The sequence below is a fragment of the Mya arenaria genome, chromosome 14, assembly GCF_026914265.1.
Source record: "Mya arenaria isolate MELC-2E11 chromosome 14, ASM2691426v1".
In the NCBI taxonomy this organism is placed as follows: Eukaryota; Metazoa; Mollusca; class Bivalvia; order Myida; family Myidae; genus Mya; species Mya arenaria.
In genome coordinates, this window is record NC_069135.1 from 46,158,789 (window position 1) to 46,185,119 (window position 26,331).

A 26,331-nucleotide genomic window follows, 5' to 3' on the forward strand; every position below is an offset into this window, starting at 1 on the left:
AGGCATGTTATGTTATAAATGCATTTCATCTAGTAAACAATGTTCACTTTTTATATAATAGTTCACTTATTATGTTCTATTTATGTTTGCAACTTTACAGTTCAATAATTATGTTCTATTTATGTTTGCAACTTTCGGACGAAATGATAATGTTTATTAAAGTACTACACAAATTGCTAAATTGTTATTTCATATCACTTATTCTTCCCTACAAGTTGTCATTCCAGCATGGTGACGTTGCCCCCTCCCCCTATATGATTAGAACTGCAGTGTACATGAACAATAACTCTATTTCAGCGTATTCCAAGAGTTATTCCCTTTGTATCTTTTCCTGTCCGGAGCATAACTAGAAAACTACTTTTTTGGAATTTCATTAAACATCATTCAATGGTATTTAGCACAACGAGAGGAAGTGCAGTGCACAATGACTATAGCTGTTTTTAAGCTAATTACATAATTATTGCCCTTTGCCGCTTTTTCTTGACCAGAGCATTACTTTAAAACTACTTATGGTATTGAAATAAAGCTTGGTATATGGGTATGTGGCAATGACAAAAAGTATAGTGCACAAGCACCCTAATTATGTCGTGTTCATTAATGTACCCCACCCCTAATGAAATGTTCAACTAGAAAATCTTCAATTTCAATGCTTTTGCCTATGTTGTCATGCAGAATACTACAAATATTTTAAGAATTTCATAGATGCGGTTCAATGCACCATAATATGCTTGTTGGCCTTGACATTCCTTGTTTTTCTACATATAACAAGTGCATAAACTATTAAACGGCGCCCTTTGATGCTTTGCATCAATGGTCTTTCTTGTGATTGTATTTACCAGGACTATCTCGAAGCTTGTCGGAGGTGGTCGAGTTATGACAATAAGGGTCGAGTTGTTGCGCCTGGCATAATTGTTGTCTGTTTCAGTCAAATTTCGTTTTATTGGAAAGGTATATCATTTGTTTTAATGCACTTTAATCCTGTTTGTGCAAATTAGCTTTTTACTTACGCGGTAAAATAGGAATATAAGCCTTTATTATCCATTTCAAACATAAAAGTGATAAAACACTTAACTATATACAATTTCAATATTTTTCCAATCCCCCCTTTTTTTTGCACAAACCCGTTTAGACATTAGGGATTGAAAGAATCCCATATAACATGTATAATATTTTAGCCTAATCAGCACAATGCCACCTTAGACAACACAGTTCTGCGGTCCCAAGAGTCCATGAAGAAAATCGTACTGGCTAAACTGTCCAAAGATGACAAGCTTGGGGTCAAGCTCCTTAAGACTGCCTACCACCTGTCCAAGCGGGGACTCCCCAAGGAGGAGTTTCAGTGATGATATTGATTTTTTTTTTCACAATTGATGTCATGTTGTTTGATATAAGCTAGTTCTGTATTAACTTATTCGATTTATTTATGCGTCTGGAGATCGTTTGACAATAATCTCTTTAATAATGCAAACATATGCTATTATCCATTTATTAGTCAATAACGGTAACTGAATCCCCAACTACTGACTGGTTTGCAGTTGAACATTCGCGAATAATTGACTGGAAATGGTCGAATATCCGACTGGCGAATATACGAATAAAAGTAAATGAAAACAGTGTTTGTCGCAAAGAAACATATGTGTTCATGCATAAAGAAACATTTGGGGATTAATTTTCCCATATGTGACCTTTATAACCATACATATAGACATAATCTGAATCCCCAACTACTGACTGGTTTGTAGTTGAACATTCGCGAATAATCGACTGGAAATGGACGAATATCCGACTGGCAAATATACGAGAAAAGGTAATTTTATACAGTGTTTGTCGCAAAGATACATATGTGTACATGCATAAAGAAACATTTTGAGATTATTTTTCCAACATGTGACCTTTAAAACCATACATAAAGACATAAACTGAATCCCCAACTACTGACTGGTTTGCAGTTGAACATTCGCGAATAATCGACTGGAAATGGTCGAATATCCGACTGGCGAATATACCAATAAAAGTGAATTAAAACAGCTGACACCAAAGCTATGATACTACCACATCCTGGCTGACACCAAAGCTATGATACTACCACATCCTGGCTGACACCAAAGCTATGATACTAGCACATCCTGGCTGACACCAAAGCTATGATACTACCACATCCTGGCTGACACCAAAGCTATGATACTACCACATCCTGGCTGACACCAAAGCTATGATACTACCACATCCTGGCTGACACCAAAGCTATGATACTACCACATCCTGGCTGACACCAAAGCTATGTTAGTACCTTAACCTGGCTGACATCAAAGCTATGTTACTACCACAACCTGGCTGGCACCAAAGCTATGATACTACCACATCCTGGCTGACACCAAAGCTATGTTAGTACATTGTACCTTAACCTGGCTGACACCAAAGCTATGTTAGTACCTTAACCTGGCTGACACCAAAGCTATGTTACTACCACATCTTGGCTGACACCAAAGCTATGATACTACCACATCCTGGCTGACACCAAAGCTATGTTAGTACATTGTACCTTAACCTGGCTGACACCAAAGCTATGTTAGTACATTAACCTGGCTGACATCAAAGCTATGTTACTACCACAACCTGGCTGGCACCAAAGCTATAATACTACCACATCCTGGCTGACACCAAAGCTATGTTAGTACATTGCACCTTAACCTGACGGATACTACCACAATCTGGCTGACACCAAAGCTATGATACTAGCACATCCTGGCTGACACCAAAGGTATGTTAATACCTTAACCTGGATGACACCAAAGCTATGATACTACCACAACCTGGCTGACACCAAAGCTATGTTAGTACCTCAACCTGGCTGACACCAAAGCTATGTTAGTACCTCAACCTGGCTGACACCAAAGCTATGTTAGTACCTTAACCTGGCTGACACCAAAGCTATGTAAGTACCTTAACCTGGCTGACACCACAGCTATGATACTTCCACATCCTGGCTGACACCAAAGATTTGTTAGTACCTGAACCTGACTGACACAAAAGCTATGTTAGTACCTTAACCTGGCTGACACCACAGCTATGATACTACCACATCCTGGCTGACACCAAAGCTATGTTAGTACCTTAACCTGACTGACACCAAAGCTATGTTAGTACCTTAACCTGGCTGACACAAAAGCTATGTTAGTACCTTAACCTGGCTGACACCAAAGCTATGTTAGTACCTTAACCTGGCTGACACCAAAGCTATGATACTTCCATATCCTGGCTGACAACAAAGCTATGTTAGTACCTTAACCTGGCTAACACTAAAGCTATGATACTACCACATACTGGCGGACACCAAAGCTATGTTAGTACGTCAACCTGGTTGACACCAAAGTTATGTTAGTAGCTCAACCTGGTAGACACCAAAGCTATGATACTAGCACATCCTGGCTGACACCAAAGCTATGTTAGTACCTCAACCTGGCTAACACCAAAGCTATGATTCTACCACATCCTGGCTGACACCAAAGCTATGTTAGTACCTTAACCTGGCTGACACCAAAGCTATGATACTAGCACACCCTGGCTGACACCAAAGCTATGATTCTACCACATCCTAGCTGACACCAAAGCTATGTTAGTACCTTAACCTGGCTAATACCAAAGCTATGATACTAGCACACCCTGGCTGACACCAAAGCTATGTTAATACCTTAACCTGGCTGACACCAAAGCTATGATACTACCACATCCTGTCTGACACCAAAGCTATGATACTACCACATCCTGGCTGACACCAAAGCTATGATACTACCACATCCTGGCTGACACCAAAGCTATGTTAGTAACTCAACCAGGCGGACACCAAAGCTATGATACTACTACATCCAAGCTGACACCAAAGCTATGATACTACAACACCCTGGCTGACACCAAAGCTATGATACTACCACAACCTGGCTGACACCAAAGCTATGATACTACCCCATCCAGGCTGACACCAAAGCTATGATACTACCACAACCTGGCTGACACCAAAGCTATGATACTACCACACCCTGACTGACACCTAAGCTATGTTACTACCACATCTTGGCTGACACCAAAGCTATGATACTACTACACCCTGGCTGACACCTAAGCTATGTTATTACCACACCTTGGCTGACACCAAAGCTATGATACTACTACACACTGGCTGACACCAAAGCTATGTTAGTAACTCAACCTGGCTGACACCAAAGCTATGATACTACCACAACCTGGCTGACACCAAAGCTATGATACTACCACACCCTGACTGACACCTAAGCTATGTTACTACCACATCTTGGCTGACACCAAAGCTATGATACTACTACACCCTGGCTGACACCTAAGCTATGTTATTACCACACCTTGGCTGACACCAAAGCTATGATACTACTACACACTGGCTGACACCAAAGCTATGTTAGTAACTCAACCTGGCTGACACCAAAGCTATGATACTACCACATCCAGGCTGACACCAAAGCTATGTTAGTACCTTAACCTGGCTGACACCAAAGCTATGTTAGTACCTTAACCTGGCTGACACCAAAGCTATGTTACTACCACATCTTGGCTGACACCAAAGCTATGATACTACCACACCCTGGCTGACACCAAAGCTATGTTAGTACATTGTACCTTAACCTGGCTGACACCAAAGCTATGTTACTACCACACCCTGGCTGACACCAAAGCTATGATAGTACCACACCCTGGCTGACACCAAAGCTATGTTAGTACATTGTACCTTAACCTGGCTGACACCAAAGCTATGATACTACCACACCCTGGCTGACACCAAAGCTATGATACTACTACACACTGGCTGACACCAAAGCTATGTTAGTAACTCAACCTGGCTGACACCAAAGCTATGATACTACCACATCCTGGCTGACACCAAAGCTATGTTAGTACATTGTACCTTAACCTGGCTGACACCAAACCTATGTTACTACCACATCCTGGCTGACACCAAAGCTATGTTACTACCACACCCTGGCTGACACCAAAGCTATGATACTACCACACCCTGGCTGACACCAAAGCTATGATACTACTACACACTGGCTGACACCAAAGCTATGATACTACCACACCCTGGCTGACACCAAAGCTATGTTACTACCACACCCTGGCTGACACCAAAGCTATGATACTACTAAACACTGGCTGACACCAAAGCTATGTTAGTAACTCAACCTGGCTGACACCAAAGCTATGATACTAGCACATCCTGGCTGACACCAAAGCTATGTTAGTACCTTAACCTGGCTGACACCAAAGCTATGATACTACCACAACCTGGCTGACACCAAAGCTATGATACTACCACATCCAGGCTGACACCAAAGCTATGTTAGTACCTCAACCTGGCTGACACCAAAGCTATGTTAGTACCTAAACCTGGCTGACACCAAAGCTATGATACTAGCACATCCTGTCTGACACCAAAGCTATGATACTTGCACATCCTGGCTGACACCAAAGCTATGTTAATACCTTAACCTGGCTGACACCAAAGCTATGATACTACCACATCCTGGCTGACACCAAAGCTAAGTTAGTGCCTCAACCTGGCTAACACCAAAGCTATGATACTACCACACCCTGGCTGACACCAAAGCTATATTAGTACCTTAACCTGGCTAACACTAAAGCTATGATACCACCACAACCTGGCTGACACCAAAGCTATGTTAATACCTTAACCTGGCTGACACCAAAGCTATGTTAAAACCTTAACCTGGATGACACCAAAGCTATGATACTACCACAACCTGGCTGACACCAAAGCTATGATACTACCACATCCAGGCTGACACCAAAGCTATGTTAGTACCTCAACCTGGCTGACACCAAAGCTATGTTAGTACCTAAACCTGGCTGACACCAAAGCTATGATACTACAACACACTGGCTGACACCAAAGCTATGTTAATACCTTAACCTGGCTGACACCAAAGCTATGATACTACTACACACTGGCTGACACCAAAGCTATGTTAGTAACTCAACCTGGCTGATACCAAAGCTATTATACTACCATATCCAGGCTGACACCAAAGCTATGTTTATACCTTAACCTGGCTGACTACAAAGCTATGATACTACTACACACTGGCTGACACCAAAGCTATGTTAGTTACTCAACCTGGCTGACACCAAAGCTATGTTACTAGCACATCTTAGCTGACACCAGAGCTATGATACTAGCACATCTTAGCTGACACCAAATCTATGTTAATACCTCAACCTGGCTGACACCAAAGCTATGTTACTAGCACATCTTAGCTGACACCAAAGCTATGTTAATACCTTAACCTGGCTAACTCCAAAACTATGATACTACCACATCCTGTCTGACACCAAAGCTATGATACTACCACATCCTGGCTGACACCAAATCTATGTTAATACCTTAACCTGGCTGACACCAAAGCTATGATACTACCACATCCAGGCTGACACCAAAGCTATGTTAATACCTTAACCTGGCTGACACCAAAGCTATGTTTATACCTTAACCTGGCTGACACCAAAGCTATGATACTAGCACATCTTAGCTGACACCAAAGCTATGTTAGTTCCTTAACCTGGCTGACACCAAAGCTATGATACTAGCACATCTTAGCTGACACCACTGCTATGTTAGTACCTTAACCTGGCTAACTCCAAAGCTATGATACTACCACATCCAGGCTGACACCAAAGCTATGTTAATACCTTAACCTGGCTGAAACCAAAGCTATGTTAATACCTTAACCTGGCTGACACCAAAGCAATGATACTACCACATCTTGGCTGACACCAAAGCTATGATACTACCACATCCAGGCTGACACCAAAGCTATGTAAATACCTAAACCTGGCTGACACCAAAGCTATGATACAACCACAACCTGGCTGACACCAAAGCTATGATACTACAACACACTGGCTGACACCAAAGCTATGTTAATACCTTAACCTGGCTGACACCAAAGCTATGATACTACTACACACTGGCTGACACTAAAGCTATGTTAGTAACTCAACCTGGCTGATACCAAAGCTATGATACTACCATATCCAGGCTGACACCAAAGCTATGTTTATATCTTAACCTGGCTGACACCAAAGCTATGATACTACTACACACTGGCTGACACCAAAGCTATGTTAGTAACTCAACCTGGCTGACACCAAAGCTATGTTAGTACCTTAACCTGGCTGACACCAAAGCTATGATACTAGCACATCTTAGCTGACACCACTGCTATGTTAGTACCTTAACCTGGCTAACACTAAAGCTATAATACTACCTTAACCTGGCTGACACCAAAGCTATGTTAAAACCTTAACCTGGCTGACACCAAAGCTATGTTAGTACCTTAACCTGGCTGACACCAAAGCTATGTTACTACCTTAACCTGGCTGACACCAAAGCTATATTAGTACCTTAACCTGGCTGACACCAAAGCTATGTTAATACCTTAACCTGGCTGACACCAAAGCTATGTTAAAACCTTAACCTGGCTGACACCAAAGCTATGATACTACCACATCCTGGCTGACACCAAAGCTATGATACTACCACATCCAGGCTGACACCAAAGCTATGTTAGTACCTTAACCTGGCTGACACCAAACCTATGTTAATACATAAACCTGGCTGACACCAAAGCTATGATACTACTACACACTGGCTGACACCAAAGCTATGTTAGTAACTCAACCTGGCTGACACCAAAGCTATGATACTACCACATCCAGGCTGACACCAAAGCTATGTTAGTACCTTAACCTGGCTGACACCAAAGCTATGTTAATACCTTAACCTGGCTGACACCAAAGCTATGATACTACTACACACTGGCTGACACCAAAGCTATGTTAGTAACTCAACCTGGCTGATACCAAAGCTATGATACTACCCCATCCAGGCTGACACCAAAGCTATGTTTATACCTAAACCTGGCTGACACCAAAGCTATGATACTACTACACACTGGCTGACACCAAAGCTATGTTAGTAACTCAACCTGGCTGATACCAAAGCTATGATACTACCCCATCCAGGCTGACACCAAAGCTATGTTTATACCTAAACCTGCCTGACACCAAAGCTATGATACTACTACACACTGGCTGACACCAAAGCTATGTTAGTAACTCAACCTGGCTGACACCAAAGCTATGTTAGTACCTTAACCTGGCTGATACCAAAGCTATGATACTAGCACATCCTGGTTTGACACCAAAGCTATGTTAATACCTTAAACTGGCTGACACCAAAGCTATGATACTACCACATCCTGGCTGACACCAAAGCTATGATACTAGCACATCCTGGCTGACACCAATGTTATGTTAATACCTTAACCTGGCTGACACCAAAGCTATGATACTAGCACATCCTGGCTGACACCAATGTTATGTTAATACCTTAACATGGCTGACACCAAAGCTATGATACTAGCACATCCTGGCTGACACCAAAGCTATGTTAATACCTTAACCTGGCTGACACCAAAGCTATGATACTAGCACATCCTGGCTGACACCAAAGCTATGTTAATACCTTAACCTTGCTGACACCAAAGCTATGATACCAGCACATCCTGGCTGACACCAAAGCTATGTTAAAATCTTAACCTGGCTGAAAACAAAGCTATGATAATGCTACACACTGGCTGACACCAATGTTATGATACTACTAAACACTGGCTGACACCAAAGTTATGCTCCGGACAAAAACAAGAGGTAATAGCTCTGTTATTTGCAAAATCAGAGTTATGTCTTGTTTAGTGCATTTCCTGTGTTCATGCTTTACCATTGTATGAAGTTTAAATTCATTATATCCAGTAGTTTTTAAGTCATTGTCCTGACAAAATATTGACATCAAAATCACACAACAAGAGGTCCATGATGGTCCTAAACCGCTCACCTAAGCCAAAGGCACAACTCTGTGATAAAGCATTAATAAAAATGTTGCATATCTTTACTGATGATGATGCCTTGTTTTATATTTGTAAGGGTTCATGCAATGAAGCTACCTGTAAAGTTTATTTGAATTTGGCCTGGTAGTTTCAGAGTTGTTTTTTAGCAAAACAAGAAGTCGGCCATTTTGTTGATGTTGTTAATCAATCTCAATGCCTTCTTGTATTTTTGTAGAGGGTCATGCAATGAAGCTTCCTGTAAAGATTCATTGAATTTGGCCTGGTAGTCTCACCTCAACCCTTTTCCGATGGTCCCTGTCCTTCGGCTGCTTGTGCTAATTGATAAGGCGAGCCGGGTACTACGTCATTTTGACGGAACAATGTCTGGCTAGCGCTTGTGATTATTCGCAATTTTGCAGAAATTTCGTCCTATATATACTGTTTCTCTTGACACGAATACTGGTTTTAATGTGAATATAACAGGCCACTGCTATGAGCCACATATTTTGGTTGTAGCTTAGGCCACAACAAATTGATCATTTGTTCTACGGATTTGCCAAAAAAGTAGGAGTGAGCGAGCGAAAACAAACAAAAAAACTTTTTTTTAAATTTAAGGCAAATCAGAGGCGAGCAAAGAGCGAAAATAAAAAATAAAAAATGTATATATTTCTTACCAAATTTATCATATAATTGTGTCAAGAAATGCCTTTTAATTTCAAAAAATGTTTTCAGTTACAAATGAAAAGGTTTTGCATGTATCACATGAAAATCTGTATCAATATTGACAAATGGCAATAAGATCCAGTGCTTTACTATTAACTTTCATTGCATCAGCAATTTAAATATGGATATTATTGAAAAGACAGCATTCCTCACAGTAACGTTCTAAGACCAAAAAGAACAACTATTTCATTCATTCCGTACTAATCTAACATACTATCACAAAAAAACAACATTTTAGACAAGTAAGAGTAATTCATCATTTGAGAATTTCTAAATATTGGGTCAGGTCTAAATTTAAACCTCTTGAATCACATGATAAAACTATAGTGACATTGACATGGCAGAATATCCAAAATGTAAATAACACAGAACATTTCTGAAAAAAATACACTGAATTGATTTGTGGGACAATATAATTGAAGCAGTATCAAACAAATATGTAAATGTAGCAACGGTCATTACATTAAAGCAGGTGGTGGAATAAAGATGTTCTTTTCAAGACCTTGACTTTACCACGAACCTATGGTTTATAGGTCCGTGCCTGGAAAAAGAATAACAAGACAGCCTCCATAGCTTCAATGCCTGTAAGAAACAGGCAACTTTATCACTAATCGATCAAAGAAAATAAGTGCGCTAAGAAGATTTTAGAAAATTAAAACAGTCATTTTACCTATTTTCTGATTTTACTGATGTTATTATGCACCAGTCAGTTGTAACCACGGCCCCCAAGGTCTGGGGAATACCGGGGACTTTGACTTCTGGTCCAGCCAAACCCGGGTAAAATCTCGCCTTACAGGAACGAACTGATGGTAAAATCCCCGCCAAATGCCCCCGCACCCCAGGTACCCAAGGCAAGGCACATTCCCCGCGAAGACAAAACCACCGCATTCCCCAGGCACTGCGCGGCCACCTGAAAGGTAAAAACAGGGCCCATTTCCCCGGCTATCCCCGGTATACCCCCGGACCTGGGGGAGCCGTGGTTACAATTGACTGGTGCATTATAATACTGTATGGTTAAATACAGACTGTTTCTTAAACATTTACAAGTCCTACTTTTTTATCTGTTTAAAACATTAACTCACATAAACATGTTCAATGGTTGTAAGTCGTGTGTCTGGCGTGTATTTGAATAGAAGTTTTGCACTCAAAATCAGAATTAATTATTATTTAGCACTAAATTTTGAGTACGAAACAATTAATTACTTGAAACACACATAGATAATTATTGCCTTCGACGCTGTGAAACTGCTTTTCACTTAAAATGTGTATTTTACATTACAAAAACTGATTTAGTAAACTGAAAATTAACACAGGAAATGAATAACAACGGTGCGTCCTGCAAAATAGTCTCGACAAAAAAGACTGTCAACAAATATAACGACGTTACAGGTTTAAATTTTAAGTAAAAGAAATTCAGAAAATAGTGGAAATTCAGAAGTATACAAAAAAAATCCGCGGCGCCAAATAATATGTGCGGGCGGAAAAAAGAAGGTTTTTTTATTTATTTTTTTCGTTTTTCGATTTTTAGGTGCAGCAAATCCGACGAACAAATGATCAATTTGTTGTGGCCTTACGAAGGAGTTTTCAACGAGAATTGATCCTTGTTTAAATTTTCGCCGGGCGAACATTCTTCACATATTTCATTTTACGGAATGATTGCTTTAAATGGTACACAAACAAACATTTATCTTTTATAATTTAGTTATGATTGAATTGTATATAAACCTTTTAGGCATGTCGAAAATAGGTTGTTCCGGGAGACCATAACATTCAAAACAGAAAATGTTGATGGTTTAAAATTTGCATGCTTCATTTAGACATTTTTAACTTTTGAAACGAATGCAATTCGTCTATATATCTTGAAGTTTATTTGGATTTTCGCACGAGTTATATGAGCCTCAGTAGTAGTGGTAGTCAAGTCTTTGAATCTGTAAGAGTGCAGCTGTAACATTTTGAAATTTATATTTTGACCACATATTTTATATTACTTAACCAACTTTGTTTTTGAAATAGTGCATTTTATGCAGCCACAGTCGAAACCCGTTGTCTTGAACACCTAGGGACCGGCGAAAATATCTCGAGCCTTGGAAAGTTCGAGCCAAGCGGGAATGCTTACGTTCAGTGTATAGAAATCGATCCTTTACACACAGTTCGAGCCAACGAGGAGTTGTTCAAAACCAAGCGAATTCGAGCCAACGAGGTTCGACTGTGTATTATATTGCACAGACGTACTTTAATATATGATTTTTTTTTAAATAATTCTAATTACAAATAATTTGATCTCGCAAAGCCTTTTCAGGTTCATTGCCAAGTATGTTTTAAATATAATTTAAAATTTCGATATACTTTATTAATGATTATATGAACCAGTTTATTAATTGGTGCCTTTTAATAAGTAGGTTTTACATTAACTTTTATATTATACATACAGTGCGTAATTTCAATGCTTTTCATTAATTTAAATGAATGCCTAGATAGACCATTGACGTCATCATCTTTCCTACATTTTCCATTTATCGTCGCTTTCTGATCGATTTAGGCAATCCCTGCCTGCCTCTGTTTCTCTTTTCATCTTCATCTGTCCATCTTTGTAATGATATGCTGACCTCATTGATAATTCATAACTGTCACGTGCTTGTGCTCCGTTTACTTTCGTAGGCTTTCAGGACTGCTCAGAATAATTCCGAGTAGGCCATAGCGGATTTTTGGTAACCACCAAAAATAAAATATGGTCTTAAAATCGAGTTATTATCAGACTATCGGAGTGGAATCTTGAGACAAAATTTGCACAACGCTATATTAAAGATGCCTTGTCACGATAGTTGTGTTATTTTTGAGTTTTATAACCCTATTTCTCGCTGAACGTATTACTTTAAAGCACCTGAGACCGCCCAGAAAACACCAGATTGCACCTTCTTTTCTTTTTTTCCGAGGGGGCATGACCCCGACCCCCATTACAATTATGAATCCACATGAATAGAGGGCCAGCTACACCCCTGATTGAGATAATACATCTATGTTTAAATATAACACAAAAAGCAAAGTTTACGTGTAATAAAATATGTTCTGTTCTGTTCTATTTAATAATGATGTTCTGAGGTGATTCCAATGGCTAATGTTACTTTATAATTGCAAACGATTTTACAGAACAGGAGCGAGGCTAGCCCTCATTTTATGTGGATTCATTATTTTGCTAAGGGGGTTCCGGGGTTCTGGTAGAGTAAAATGGAAAATTCATGCAGTCAAGTAGATCTACGCATAGGCTGCAAATTTTGCTCATTATTTATTATTATTTGTTTTGTGTTTGTTTTTGTCAGAATTATGTGGATTCAGCCGCGTACTCGCGGATAGGCAGCTACGCGCCAGCAGAAGGAAGGTTCCATTTCCCCGACTATTCTAAATAAATTTCAAATTTAAGCACTTAACTTCGTAAAATCATTTTTTAAATATCGATAAATATGTATCATAACTGAATATTATTCCTTCTGCGTATGCTGGTGGTTATGTTCCATTCTTATTTGCGACATTGATTTAATGTTTTATATTTCAAAGAGCTCAGCATTCAAGATAAACACGGTTTGTTATTCAGAGTTTTATGGAGCATCACGCGAATCAATATTTCTTTTACCAATTTTACTAATTCAAGGACCATAACTCTCGTAAGACCGAGTAAAATGTCAAACAAATAAAAGTTGCAAAACTAAAAATGTTGGACAACATTCCTACAAAGCTTCATGAATGTAGATGAAACTTTTTGGAATTACATTCGACTCAAGGTTTTCAGATGTTTTACCAAGTCAAAGGCCATATCTTTTGTTCGACCAAGATAAATTCTAAACAAGAGCATTGCCTGCTGGTGCTGAGCGCTCTTCTGATTTTATCTATTTACGGTTTACAATGTATTTATTTCATATTGTACATTTGAGAGTGAACGGGTATTACAAAGTTTGAAAGTGATAGCTTTTAAAGTTTGCATGTAAGTGACCAAAGCACAACACACAAAAAATCAGACTAGCTAAAATACTAAAATAACCCCAACCCTCCCCCTACCCTTCCAAATGTGTGACTCAAAAACCCGTTTTATACATTGAAGTACATTATCCATTTATTGTTTAACTTAAATCAATTCAACAGCAATTGAAGAAGCTATGTCCAATTCTCAAAATCAACCAGAATCCATCTAAATTCATGTTTTTACCCCCAAACAACTGGTGGGACTCAACATCTATCTATAGGGTACAATGTGAAGAAGGGTATTAGATGATCAAGTTCCCCAAGTTTCAAAGTGATTGTTTTGATAGTTTCCATGTAAGTGACCTTAACGCCAAACTTAACCAACGCCTCCGACGACAACGCCAACGACGACGACGACAATAGCTCGTCATTTTTTTTTTTAAATCAGACGAGCTAAAATGCAGCTGCACGTGCTGATAAATATTCGAATTTTCAGTTCAAGGTTACCATGAGCCACTGACCAAATTATCAAGAGAGTTTCAATGCTCGTCATGACCGACCTGCTGCAAGTTTGAGGTCCCATTTGACCCTTAAGGCGCTTACCTAAAATCAATAAGGTTAATCTTGCCCTTGTCATAAAAAAACCTGCCTACCTTTGCTGTTATAAATGCAAATGTTTATATCTAAGAGGCTTCGGATATAATCGCGGCCATTTTGGAATACAGTCGAACCCCGTTCGCTCGAACTCCCAGGGACCGGCGAAAACACCTCGAGCCTCGGAAAATTCGAGCCAAGCGGGAACGTTTACCTTCAGTATAAAGAAATCAGTTCTTTACATCTAGTTTGAGCCAACGAGGAATTCGAGCAAAGCCAGTTCGAGCCAGCGGCATTTGACTGTTTAAGAAATGTTTTTAATTTCAACGTTTGATTGCATGCATTTAACTCGAATAAAGAGATACATCATGCAACAATTCATATTTGCAAAAGTTCTTACTACTAACCGATTGTGAAATAATATACTATTTCAAGCCCCTTCCCGTGTCCCTCGACCCAAAATATAAGTATTGCATTGAGAAAACTATTTAAGCATTCTTATGGATGGTGAAAACCCCCAGAAGGACTGATATACCCATATAATTTCTTTGTATCAACCCTTTATATGTATATTGTATACGAGGGTGTCCGGGAAGTTCGCGGAAATAGATTGTATATATGCAAAATGTATTCTTCTCTTTCTCTGATAGTGTATGTATGAGTAGCTGAGCCATACTTAATTTGAATTTTAAAAAGAAAATGAAAATGATTTTTTTACATACGATATATCCATGGCGACGCACTGACAGTAACCGGGAACACGTGCTTATTTAAAAAAAACAACACTTCATGCGATAATCATAACTGTTTTATCATCTCATCAATGCCAAATTGCCACCAAAAGGGCACATGTTGACGTCATTTCCTTAAAATGTGAACGTTGTAGTCGTTTCCGTTAGAATTTGACTAGGCCATACAGGCGTCTTATCTATATGGATCTGTTCATTATGCCATACAGGCGTCTTATCTGTTGGCGTATTATTTATCTAAATCTGTTCATTATGCCATACAGGCGTCGTATCTATCTGAATCTGTTCATTATGCCATACAGGTCCTTTATCTATTTGAATATGTTCATTATGTCATACAGGCGTCTTATCTATCTGAATCTGTTCATTATGCCATACAGGCGTCTTATCTATCTGAATCTGTTCATTATGCCATACAGGCGTCTTATCTATCTGAATCTGTTCATTATGCCATACAGGCGTCTTATCTATCTGAATCTGTTCATTATGCCATACAGGCGTCTAATCTATCTGAATCTGTTCATTATGCCATACAGGCGTCTTATCTGTCTGAATATGTTCATAATGCCATACAGGCGTCGTATCTATCTGAACCTGTTCATTATGCCATACAGGCGTCTTATCTGTTGGCGTCTTATCTATCTGAATCTGTTCATTATGCCATACAGGCGTCTTATCTATCTGAATCTGTTCATTATGCCATACAGGCGTCTTATCTATCTGAATCTGTTCATTATGCCCTACAGGTGCTTTATCTATCTGAATCTGTTCATTATGTCATACAGGCGTCTTATCTATCTGAATTTGTTCATTATGCCATACATGTGTCTTATCTATCTGAATCTGTTCATTATGCCATACAGGCGTCTTATCTATCTGAATCTGTTCATTATGCCCTACAGGTGCTTTATCTATCTGAATCTGTTCATTATGTCATACAGGCGTCTTATCTATCTGAATTTGTTCATTATGCCATACATGTGTCTTATCTATCTGAATCTGTTCATTATGCCATACAGGCGTCTTATCTATCTGAATCTGTTCATTATGCCATACAGGTGCTTTATCTATCTGAATCTGTTCATTACGTCATACAGGCGTCTTATCTATCTGAATCTGTTCATTATGCCATGCAGGCGTCTCATCTATCTGAATCTGTTCATTGTGCCATACCGGCGTCTTATCTATCTGAATCTGTTCATTATGCATTGCAGGCGTCTTATCTATCTGAATCTGTTCATAATGCCATACAGGCGTCTCATCTATCTGAATCTGTTCATTATGCCATACAGGCGTCTTATCTATCTGAATCTGATCATTATGTCATACAGGCGTCTTATCTATCTGAATCTGTTCATTATGCCATACAGGTGCATTATCTATCTGTTATTTATGTCAGGTGTTTTATACTTTAAAATCTGTTATTTATGTCATACATGTGCATAATCAGCTTAATCAGTTAATAATGCCATGCATGTGTTTTATCTATCTGAACCTGTTCATCATGCCATACAGGCGTCTTATCTGTTGGCGTCTTATCTATCTGAATCTGTTCATTATGCCGTTCAGGCGTCGTATCTATCTAAATCTGTTCATTATGCCATACAAGTGCTTTATCTATCTGAATCAGATCATTATGTCATTCAGGCGTCTTATCTATCTGAATTTGTTCATTATGCCATACAGGTGTCTTATCTATCTGAATCTGTTCATTATATCATACAGGCGTCTTATCTATCTGAATCTGTTCATTATGCCATACAGGTGCTTTATCTATCTGTTATTTATGTCAGGTGTTTTATACTTTAAAATCTGTTATTTATGTCATACATGTGCTTAATCAGCTTAATCAGTTAATAATGCCATGCATGTGTTTTATCTATCTGAACCTGTTCATCATGCCATACAGGCGTCTTATCTGTTGGCGTCTTATCTATCTGAATCTGTTCATTATGCCGTTCAGGCGTCGTATCTATCTAAATCTGTTCATTATGCCATACAAGTGCTTTTTCTATCTGAATCAGATCATTATGTCATACAGGCGTCTTATCTATCTGAACCTGTTCATCATGCCATTCAGGCGTCTTATCTGTTGGCGTCTTATCTATCTAAATCTGTTCATTATGCCATACAGGTACTTTATCTATCTGAATCTGTTCATTATGCCATACAGGCGTCTTATCTATCTGAATCTGTTCATTATGCCATACAGGCGTCTTATCTATCTGAATCTGTTCATTATGCCATACAGGAGTCTTAACTATCTGAATATGTTCATTATGCCATACAGGTGCTTTATCTATCTGAATCTGTTCATTATGTCATACAGGCGTCTTATCTATCTGAATTTGTTCATTATGCCATACAGGTGTCTTATCTATCTGAATCTGTTCATTGTGCCATTCAGGCGTCTTATCTATCTGAATTTGTTCATTATGCCAAACAGGTGCTTTATCTAACTGTTATTTATGTCAGGTGTTTTATACTTTAAAATCTGTTATTTATGTCATACAGGTGCTTAATCAGCTTAATCAGTTAATAATGCCATGCATGTGTTTTATCTATCTGAATATGTGCATTATGCCATACAGGCGTCTAATCTATCTGAATCTGTTCATTATGCCAAACACGCGTTTAATCTATCTTTATCTGTTATTTATGCCAAATATGTGCTTTATCTATCTGAATCTGTTCATTATGCCATACAGGCGTCTTATCTATCTGAATCTGTTCATAATGCAATACAGGCGTCTCATTTATCTGAATCTGTTCATTATGCCATACAGGCGTCTTATCTATCTGAATCTGTTCATTATGCCATACAGGCGTCTTATCTATCTGAATATGTTCATTATGCCAAACACGCGTTTAATCTATTTTTTATCTGTTATTTATGCCAAATATATGCTTTATCTATCTGAATCTGTTTATTATGCCATACAGGTCCTTTATCTATTTGGATATGTTCATTATGTCATACAGGCGTCTTATCTATCTGAGTCTGTTCATTATGCCATACAGGCGTCTTATCTATCTGAATCTGTTCATTATGCCATACAGGCGTCGTATCTATCTGAATATGTTTATTATGCCATACAGGCGTCGTATCTATCTGAATCTGTTCATTATGTCATACAGGCGTCTTATCTATCTGAATCTGTTCATTATGCCATACAGGCGTCTTATCTGTCTGAATCTGTTTATAATGCCATACAGGCGTCGTATCTATCTAAAACTGTTCATTATGCCATACAGGGGTCTTGTCTGTTGGCGTCTTATCTATCTGAATCTGTTCATTATGCCGTCCAGGCGTCTTATCTGCGTCTAATCTATCTGAATCTGTTCATTATGCCATACAGGCGTCTTATCTGTCTGAATCTGTTTTTAATGCCATACAGGCGTCGTATCTATCTGAACCTGTTCATTATGCCATACAGGCGTCGTATCTATCTGAATCTGTTCATTATGCCATATAGGCGTCGTATCTATCTGAATCTGTTCATTATGTCATACAGTCGTCTTATCTATCTGAATCTGTTTATAATGCCATACAGGCGTCGTATCTATCTGAACCTGTTCATTATGCCATACAGGCGTCGTATCTATCTGAATCTGTTCATTATGCCATATAGGCGTCGTATCTATCTGAATCTGTTCATTATGTCATACAGGCGTCTTATCTATCTGAATCTGTTCACTATGCCATACAGGCGTCTAATCTATCTGAATCTGTTCATTATGCCGTACAGGCGTCTTATCTGTCTGAATCTGTTTTTAATGCCATACAGGCGTCGTATCTATCTGAACCTGTTCATTATGCCATACAGGCGTCTTATCTGTTGGCGTCTTATCTATCTGAATCTGTTCATTATGCTGTTCAGGCGTCGTATCTATCTGAATCTGTTGATAATGCCGTTCAGGCGTCGTATCTATCTGAATCTGTTGATTATGCCATACAGGTGCTTTATCTATCCGAATCTGTTCATTATGCCATACAGGCGTCGTATCTATCTGAATCTGTTCATTATGCCATACAGGGGTCTTATCTGTTGGCGTCTTGTCTATCTGAATCTGTTCATTATGCCGTCCAGGCGTCTAATCTATCTGAATCTGTTCATTATGCCATACAGGCGTCTTATCTGTCTGAATCTGTTTATAATGCCATACAGGCGTCGTATCTATCTGAACCTGTTCATTATGCCATACAGGGGTCTTATCTGTTGGCGTCTTATCTATCTGAATCTGTTCATTATGCCTTACAGGCGTCGTATCTATCTGAATCTGTTCATTATGCCGTACAGGCGTCGTATCTATCTGAATCTGTTGATTATGCCATACAGGTGCTTTTCTATCTGAATCTGTTCATTATGTCATACAGGCGTCTTATCTATCTGAATCTGTTTATTATGCCATACAGGTGTCTTATCTATCTGAATCTGTTCATTGTGCCAAACAGGAGTCTTAACTATCTGAATATGTTCATTATGCCATACAGGCGTCTTATCTATCTGAATCTGTTCATTATGCCATACAGGCGTCTTATCTATCTGAATCTGTTCATAATGCAATACAGGCGTCTCATTTATCTGAATTTGTTCATTATGCCATACAGGCGTCTTATCTATCTGAATTTGTTCATTATGCCATACAGGTGCTTTATCTAACTGTTATTTATGTCAGGTGTTTTATACTTTAAAATCTGTTATTTATGTCATACAGGTGCTTAATCAGCTTAATCAGTTAATAATGCCATGCATGTGTTATATCTATCTGAATATGTGCATTATGCCATACAGGCGTCTTATCTATCTGAATCTGTTCATTATGCCAAGCACGCGTTTAATCTATCTTTATCTGTTATTTATGCCAAATATGTGCTTTATCTATCTGAATCTGTTATTTATGCCAAACTGGTGCTTTATCTATCTCTATCTGTTATTTATGCCAAATAGGCGTTTTATCTATCTGAATCTGGTATTCATGCCGTATAGTTGTTTATCCATATCAAACTGTTATTAATGCTGTCATTTGTTTTTTTCTATCTTAATACTTTATTTATGCCATATAGGTGTTTTATCTATCTGAATATGTTAATTATTACATACATGTGTTGATTTTGTGTTATATTTATCTGTTAAATGTGCCGTCCGGCTGTTTTACTTGTTAAAGAATACGTTCCGAAACTTAAAAAATATTCTGAATATAATCGGTTATTAATCGGTTAATTTTGGCATACGGGATATTTATCTTTCTGAATTGGTTGTTGATGCCAAACAGGTGTTTAACTTTTATCTATCTGAATATGTTTTTATGCCATATAGGTGTTTTATCTACCTGAATGTTATTTATGCCATGCAGGTGTTTTTATCGATCTTAATCCTTTAATTATGCCATGCAGGTGTTTTATCTATCTGAATATGTTTGTTTATGCCATACAGATGCTTTATCTAACTTAATCTGTTATATATGCCGTACAGGTGTTTTATCTAACTTAATCTGTTATATATGCCGTACAGGTGTTTTATCTAACTTAATCTGTTATGTATGCCGTACAGGTGTTTTATCTAACTTAATCTGTTATATAAGCCGTACAGGTGTTTTATCTAACTTAATCTGTTATGTATGCCGTACAGGTGTTTTATTCATCTCAACCTGATATTAATGCCGTATGGCTTTTTTCTATCTCCATATTTTATCTATGCTATATAGTTTTTTTAACTATATTAATCTGTTAATTATTCCATACATGTGTCGATTTTCCTTATCTTAATCTGCAAAATGTGCCGTCCAGCTGTTTTACTTGTTAAGGCCACTTACACAGGCATCATCAAACATCAGACTCCATTATAAAATAAGACTAAATTTTGTTTTCATTATCACAGGAAATGCAATGACATGTGCTTATTAAAAAAAGAACAAGGGTATTTTTCAGAGTACTTTTTTGGTTATTAAGATGTTTTTATGCACCAGCCAATTGTATATGCCCCCACCCCAAGTCCGGAATAGCGGGGACTTTGACTTCCGGTCTCTCAAAACCCGGGTTAAATACCCGACCGGCAGGGACACACTGCTGGTAAAATCCTTGACAAATGGCCCCGCAAACCCGAATACCTATGTGAGGCCCATTTCCGACTAGTTTCAATATGAAGACAAAACCACATTCACTAGGCACTGCGGGGCCAACTGAAAGGTAAAAACACAGCCCATTGCCTCTGCTGTCCCCGGTATACCCCTGGAACAAGGGCGAGGGGCGTGCGGGGCGGTGGTTAAAATTGACAAGTGATAAACTTAGGTTTACTTGTGTTGAGGTATATCCAGACCAGTGATTATATCGCTATTGGTGAAAAGATATTTGTTCAAAACCGTTGATTTGTCAGAATTTGATAAAAAAATGAGCTAGATACATCAATTTGGACCAAACAATGACTCATGTTCCAGTTAAGTTGACCTGTCATCTTCAGCATCGTCGTAACGAGGTAAAATTTTGGTCCCTTGTATTTTGACTTGATTAAAATAGTACTAAGTTGATCATTCCGATTTCCATTCAAAACGAGTCACTAATTACGCAATATAATCGCTACCAGTCTCAGATACACATGCTTTATTGCATAATGATTGCTTTAAATAATGATCCTTTAGTGCATGAGTAGATCAACAATGACTTCAAGCATGCTCAAAACATATTTATTGTCAAAAATAAGATTAAATTTCCAAACTTCGAGCCACATTGTTCATACCGGAAGCCGCCATTTTGATTGAATTTATTGAAACCCATGCTAAACCAAAGCCAAAAGGGCAAAAACTCATTCCATGCTATGAAAGGTTATGGACTACATGGCGAAGGTCTTAGTCCATTAACTGCCACTAGCATATATAAAAAAGTCATTATTCCAACTATTTTGTATGGAAGCGAATTGTGGAATAACCTCAATTCAACGGATCTCGATATTATCAATAGGACTCAACATTACGTTGTTAAAATGATTCAAGGCTTTAATAAATACACTCGTTCCGACATGTGTGAGTCAATGGTGGGACTTTATCGTCTTATAAGCTTGGTCGAGATCCGCAAATTATCTTTTCTGCAAAAGATAATGACGTTGCCTTCCGATAGTTTAACGCGACAACTTTTTATAAGGAAATATATAACATTTCTTAATCGCCGAACAAGTAATCCAATGCTTGGCTTTATACCTGACATATGCGCTTTGGTAAACAAATACCGCTTGCAAGATAGCCTTAACGATTTCATATTGCATAATGTCGCGCGTTCGAAGTCGAGCTGGAAAAGCTCTATTCATAAAACCGTGAAACAGACAGAACTTACTTTATGGCCCGAAAGACTTATTAGCGACAGGGATTTTTTACTATTCAAAAATCTCCGTAAACAAATTGAGCCATGTGTTGTGTGGCAGTCCGCAAATAATCGCTCGGACTTAAAACTTGCGCATTTTATTGCTAACTTGTGGCTAGACAAGCCCTCTTTACTGCACTCCGTCTGCTTAATTTGCAAACGCGTGTTCTTTAACAAAACCGAGCATATCGTGTTTGCTTGTCCGTGTACAGCAGCTGTACGCGAGAGTTTTTATTGTGATATAAACATGGTATTTGGTCAACATGTCGGATCCGACTTAGCTAAAAAAGATTCGACAATTTTCAGAGATTTTGTTTTAGGGAGCAAGTACATACAAAATGAAGACTATAATCAATTGCTGTTATGCAAGCTTAGTTTTCGTTATGTACAAGATGCGTTCAATGTATACAATACTTTTAATAGTGTTTAAATAATACTGAAACAGTGGCATGTGTGCATATATTGCGTAAGATGATTATGTCTATATTGTATGATCATACAATTGCTGTTAGTTTGTCATAAATAATGTGTTTGACTTGAACCCATTGTATACATGTATGTATTACTCTCATGCTACTTCTTGCATGAATTAACTTTTTCTACTGACATATTTAAACATGCTTATATATATTACATTGTGTTCTAATCTCCCACGCGGAGGATATATTGAAATAAATGAATGAATGAAAAACACGAAAACTAGCGTAGAAAAATTATACTTGATTATTTTTAGCCTTTTAAAAAATTATTACCTGAAAAAAATCTGCTTGGCGATCAAAATGGAGGTGCGGGCGCACAATTTTTTTTTTTTTTACATTTTCAAAAAAATAAGGAGCGGTAAATCCGCGGAACGAAATATCAATTTGGTGTGGCCTCAAGAATACGTTCCGAAACATAAAATAGATTACTTAATCGGTGCTATATGTATAGATGCTATTTTCCGTCAGAGTCGTTGAAAACTGATTTTTTTGTAATTAGTCATATATTATACATGTCTTATATTGTACTAGTTAATATCAGGAAATATTCAATTTTAAGTTAGTGCATTTATTTTCTTTAACACATATACTTAAAATGTTATCCGGATTTAGCATTACTAATATGGGTTTGAAAATGATAAATTGTCTACACGAAAAGTTTGTTTTCCGTGGGTTTGGGCCACCAAGTGTTCCGTTTGAACCAGTTTTAATGAATCTTCCTTTAGACATTTTATTTACAAAATGAAGTCATGCAGGTTTGAACAAATGTGTGATAAATGTAGATAAAAGTATACATGTATCCATTGTATTTAGAAGCATGTGAGCACATTCGCTCACCACACACTCGTATCACGTATCAGTACGGTGATAGCGTATCGGTCTAAATTTAATAGTTTGTCATACAAAAATACATTTATTTTTTTAATTTTTTTAACAAATACAAGCATACTGCTTGCCCCAAACGTTATTATCCTTAAAACAAATACAACGCCGGACTAATTCTAATTTAATCATTTAGGACGTATCTGACGGGCAAAATCCCCGTTATATAATCATCAACTGGTTTTATTTTAGTGGGTGTATTCATTATCACTGAACACAGTATCTCAGAAGCATTGTTGACTTATCAACAGATCAAATGATGTTACGGACTAGCCCTGAACCACACATGACGGAGGCTGTTGTCTCGGACGCATCAGTAATTATATTGACAGGACATTTAAAGTCGTAATAGCCCCGGATTAAGTTACTTACAGGTAACATTTCTTTATTTTGTGAGTTAGGAAAACAATGTTTAACATATAAGGTTACTTTCGGGCATGTTTTTGTTTAAATTTAACTGTGGACAAGTTTGCATATATGTGTTATAGATTGATTACATCAGCTGTCAGACACTTTATGGACCATTTGTTAATTTGCCGAATCTCAAGATTCCTATTCCTTTTGACCTGTTAAGATATGTCCGGACTGAATCGTTTAAAGTTTAAAATGCTTTTAAATGATGTAAAACTCATATTTTCTCATTTTTACCCACTGAAGTTTAACAGACAGGTCTCATGAAATTTACAACGAACAAACGCATATGCCGTCTGCATATGGTTTGTATATGTACATATTTCAAAAATGAACAATAGATAAAAAAAAAAAACCTGTGTTACATATAAGTGACATATACAAGTATCCATACACACGCATTTAGTTACTGTTAAATGTAACTGATTTTATTCGTCTTTAAATGTACTTGGGTTTTGGCGTCTGAATTGCAAAATTTGCGTCAATTTTACATGCATTCGAAAAACCAGCATATCTGGAAAAGTTCGTTCTTTGTATAAAATACCACAGAAAATAACAATTGTCATAAATGCAACTCTTACACCATTATTATATATACAGGAGCTCTATCAGATCCCAGGAGCTCTTCCCGGCTTTCTTACTCTCACTTCGCCAAACATGGGTCTGGTAGAATACATTCACCCGTCTCTGGCCGCCGCCGAGTGGAGCCGTCCGTCAGTCAAAGCAGCCTACATCGCTGGTGCATTCCTGAGTTTCTGTTCGGTGTACGCTATATCCGCGTTGATGTCCACCGTCACCACGCAAACCTATCGGAAGCTGCAGACCAAGGAAGTGGTGTTTTGGAACTTAGCGGTGGTTCGTGGGGTGTACGGGCTGTTTTGTATCGTTTTCGGTACGTGGGCAATATTCATGGACACAGACCTTGTGGGAGATGTGGTTTTCGCCACCTCTCCGTCCAGCCATTTCGCCATGACTACAACCGTGGGTTTCTTCATATTTGAGTGCGGGATGATCTTGTGGTCAGACATTTACTTCCGCCAGTTTAATTTCTTGCTCAACCTGCACCACTGGATCTCGCTGCTAGCCTACTCACTGCTAATCTACATGGGTAGCACCCACTTCTTTGGGACGCGAGGTCTCATCCTCGAGATGTCGACGCCATTCAGCTGCCTGTGCTGGACGTTGCTCAAGGCGGACATGGCACACACGCTTCTCTGGAAGGCCAACCAGTTCCTCCTTGTCCATACGTTCCACCTCCGGTCTGTGGCGGAGTGCGCAATGTGGTACTGGACTTACCAGCACTGGAACCGAATATGGGCCGCCATGCCCCTGGGGATGTTTGTGTTCCTGTATACTCAGCTGTCCCTCGTCACGTTCATCATGACGCCTTACTGGACGTACAAGAAGACCACACAAATGATAAACCCTGTTGACTGGAACTTCGAAGACTCAGTGAAATATAAACACCGGAATGGTGAAATCAAGCGTGAATAAATGTTGACACGTGGCAGGAACATACGGGTCTCATCATGTCGCATTAGTCTCGTGCATGGACGTTTAGATACTCCACTTGGTATATTTGTTGTTTGCTGTCAGAAGCTGACCTTTGTTTATATGTTGTTTTCTTAAATTATTTAGGAACATGTGATTCTTTAAACAATAGGGTAAAAATAGTTTAAAGTTGTCAAAGTTGATTATGTTTTATAATTGTCTTAAAGGAAGTTACTATACATGTATATATATATATATATATGGTTTCAAATATGGCTTGACAGTATCTCAGTGTTATTGTTTGGGTCTGTCTTGTTTTATGTAGATGTATTAATTATTGCTTTGTTTTACAAGTGGCGCTTATAATGATATATACAAGTTGAAGGTTAAAGTTGTAATACGTAACTTAATGCTGTTGTTGTATTTGTTGTTGTATTTATTCTTTTTGTAATACAAATTTGATGGTGTCCGAACCCTCCCCCCCCCCCTCTGGAATCCGGAATATCACTTAAATTTTAGATCGGTATCAGGGGCGGTTCCTTGAATTGACATTAGAGTGGGCGTTAATTAAGGGCATACTCTTTTGACATATGCCCCTCCCTCAGAAGTCGAAATTTAAATAGTTTAAAATGTTGGAACGAGACTTTGGGTTACTACCAAACTTGAACAATTTCTAGTCCGAAATGGTGTATTTTGAACGTCGGAATTCTATTTGTAACACGCCCGAATGTACCTTGATTTTCGCTTTCTTTACTTATATC

At 38.4% G+C, this 26,331-nt stretch overlaps 1 protein-coding gene across 1 annotated transcript; it reads left to right on the forward strand.

Moving 5' to 3' along the window:
- The first annotated feature begins 23,827 nt into the window (after positions 1-23,827).
- Positions 23,828-26,043, forward strand: LOC128218384 (protein CLN8-like). The gene is made up of 2 exons (XM_052926042.1): positions 23,828-24,042; positions 24,680-26,043. The coding sequence occupies exon 2, from the start codon at positions 24,737-24,739 to the stop codon at positions 25,571-25,573; it is 837 nt and encodes a 278-aa protein (XP_052782002.1). The 5' UTR covers positions 23,828-24,042; positions 24,680-24,736; the 3' UTR covers positions 25,574-26,043.
- Positions 26,044-26,331: the final 288 nt, after the last annotated feature.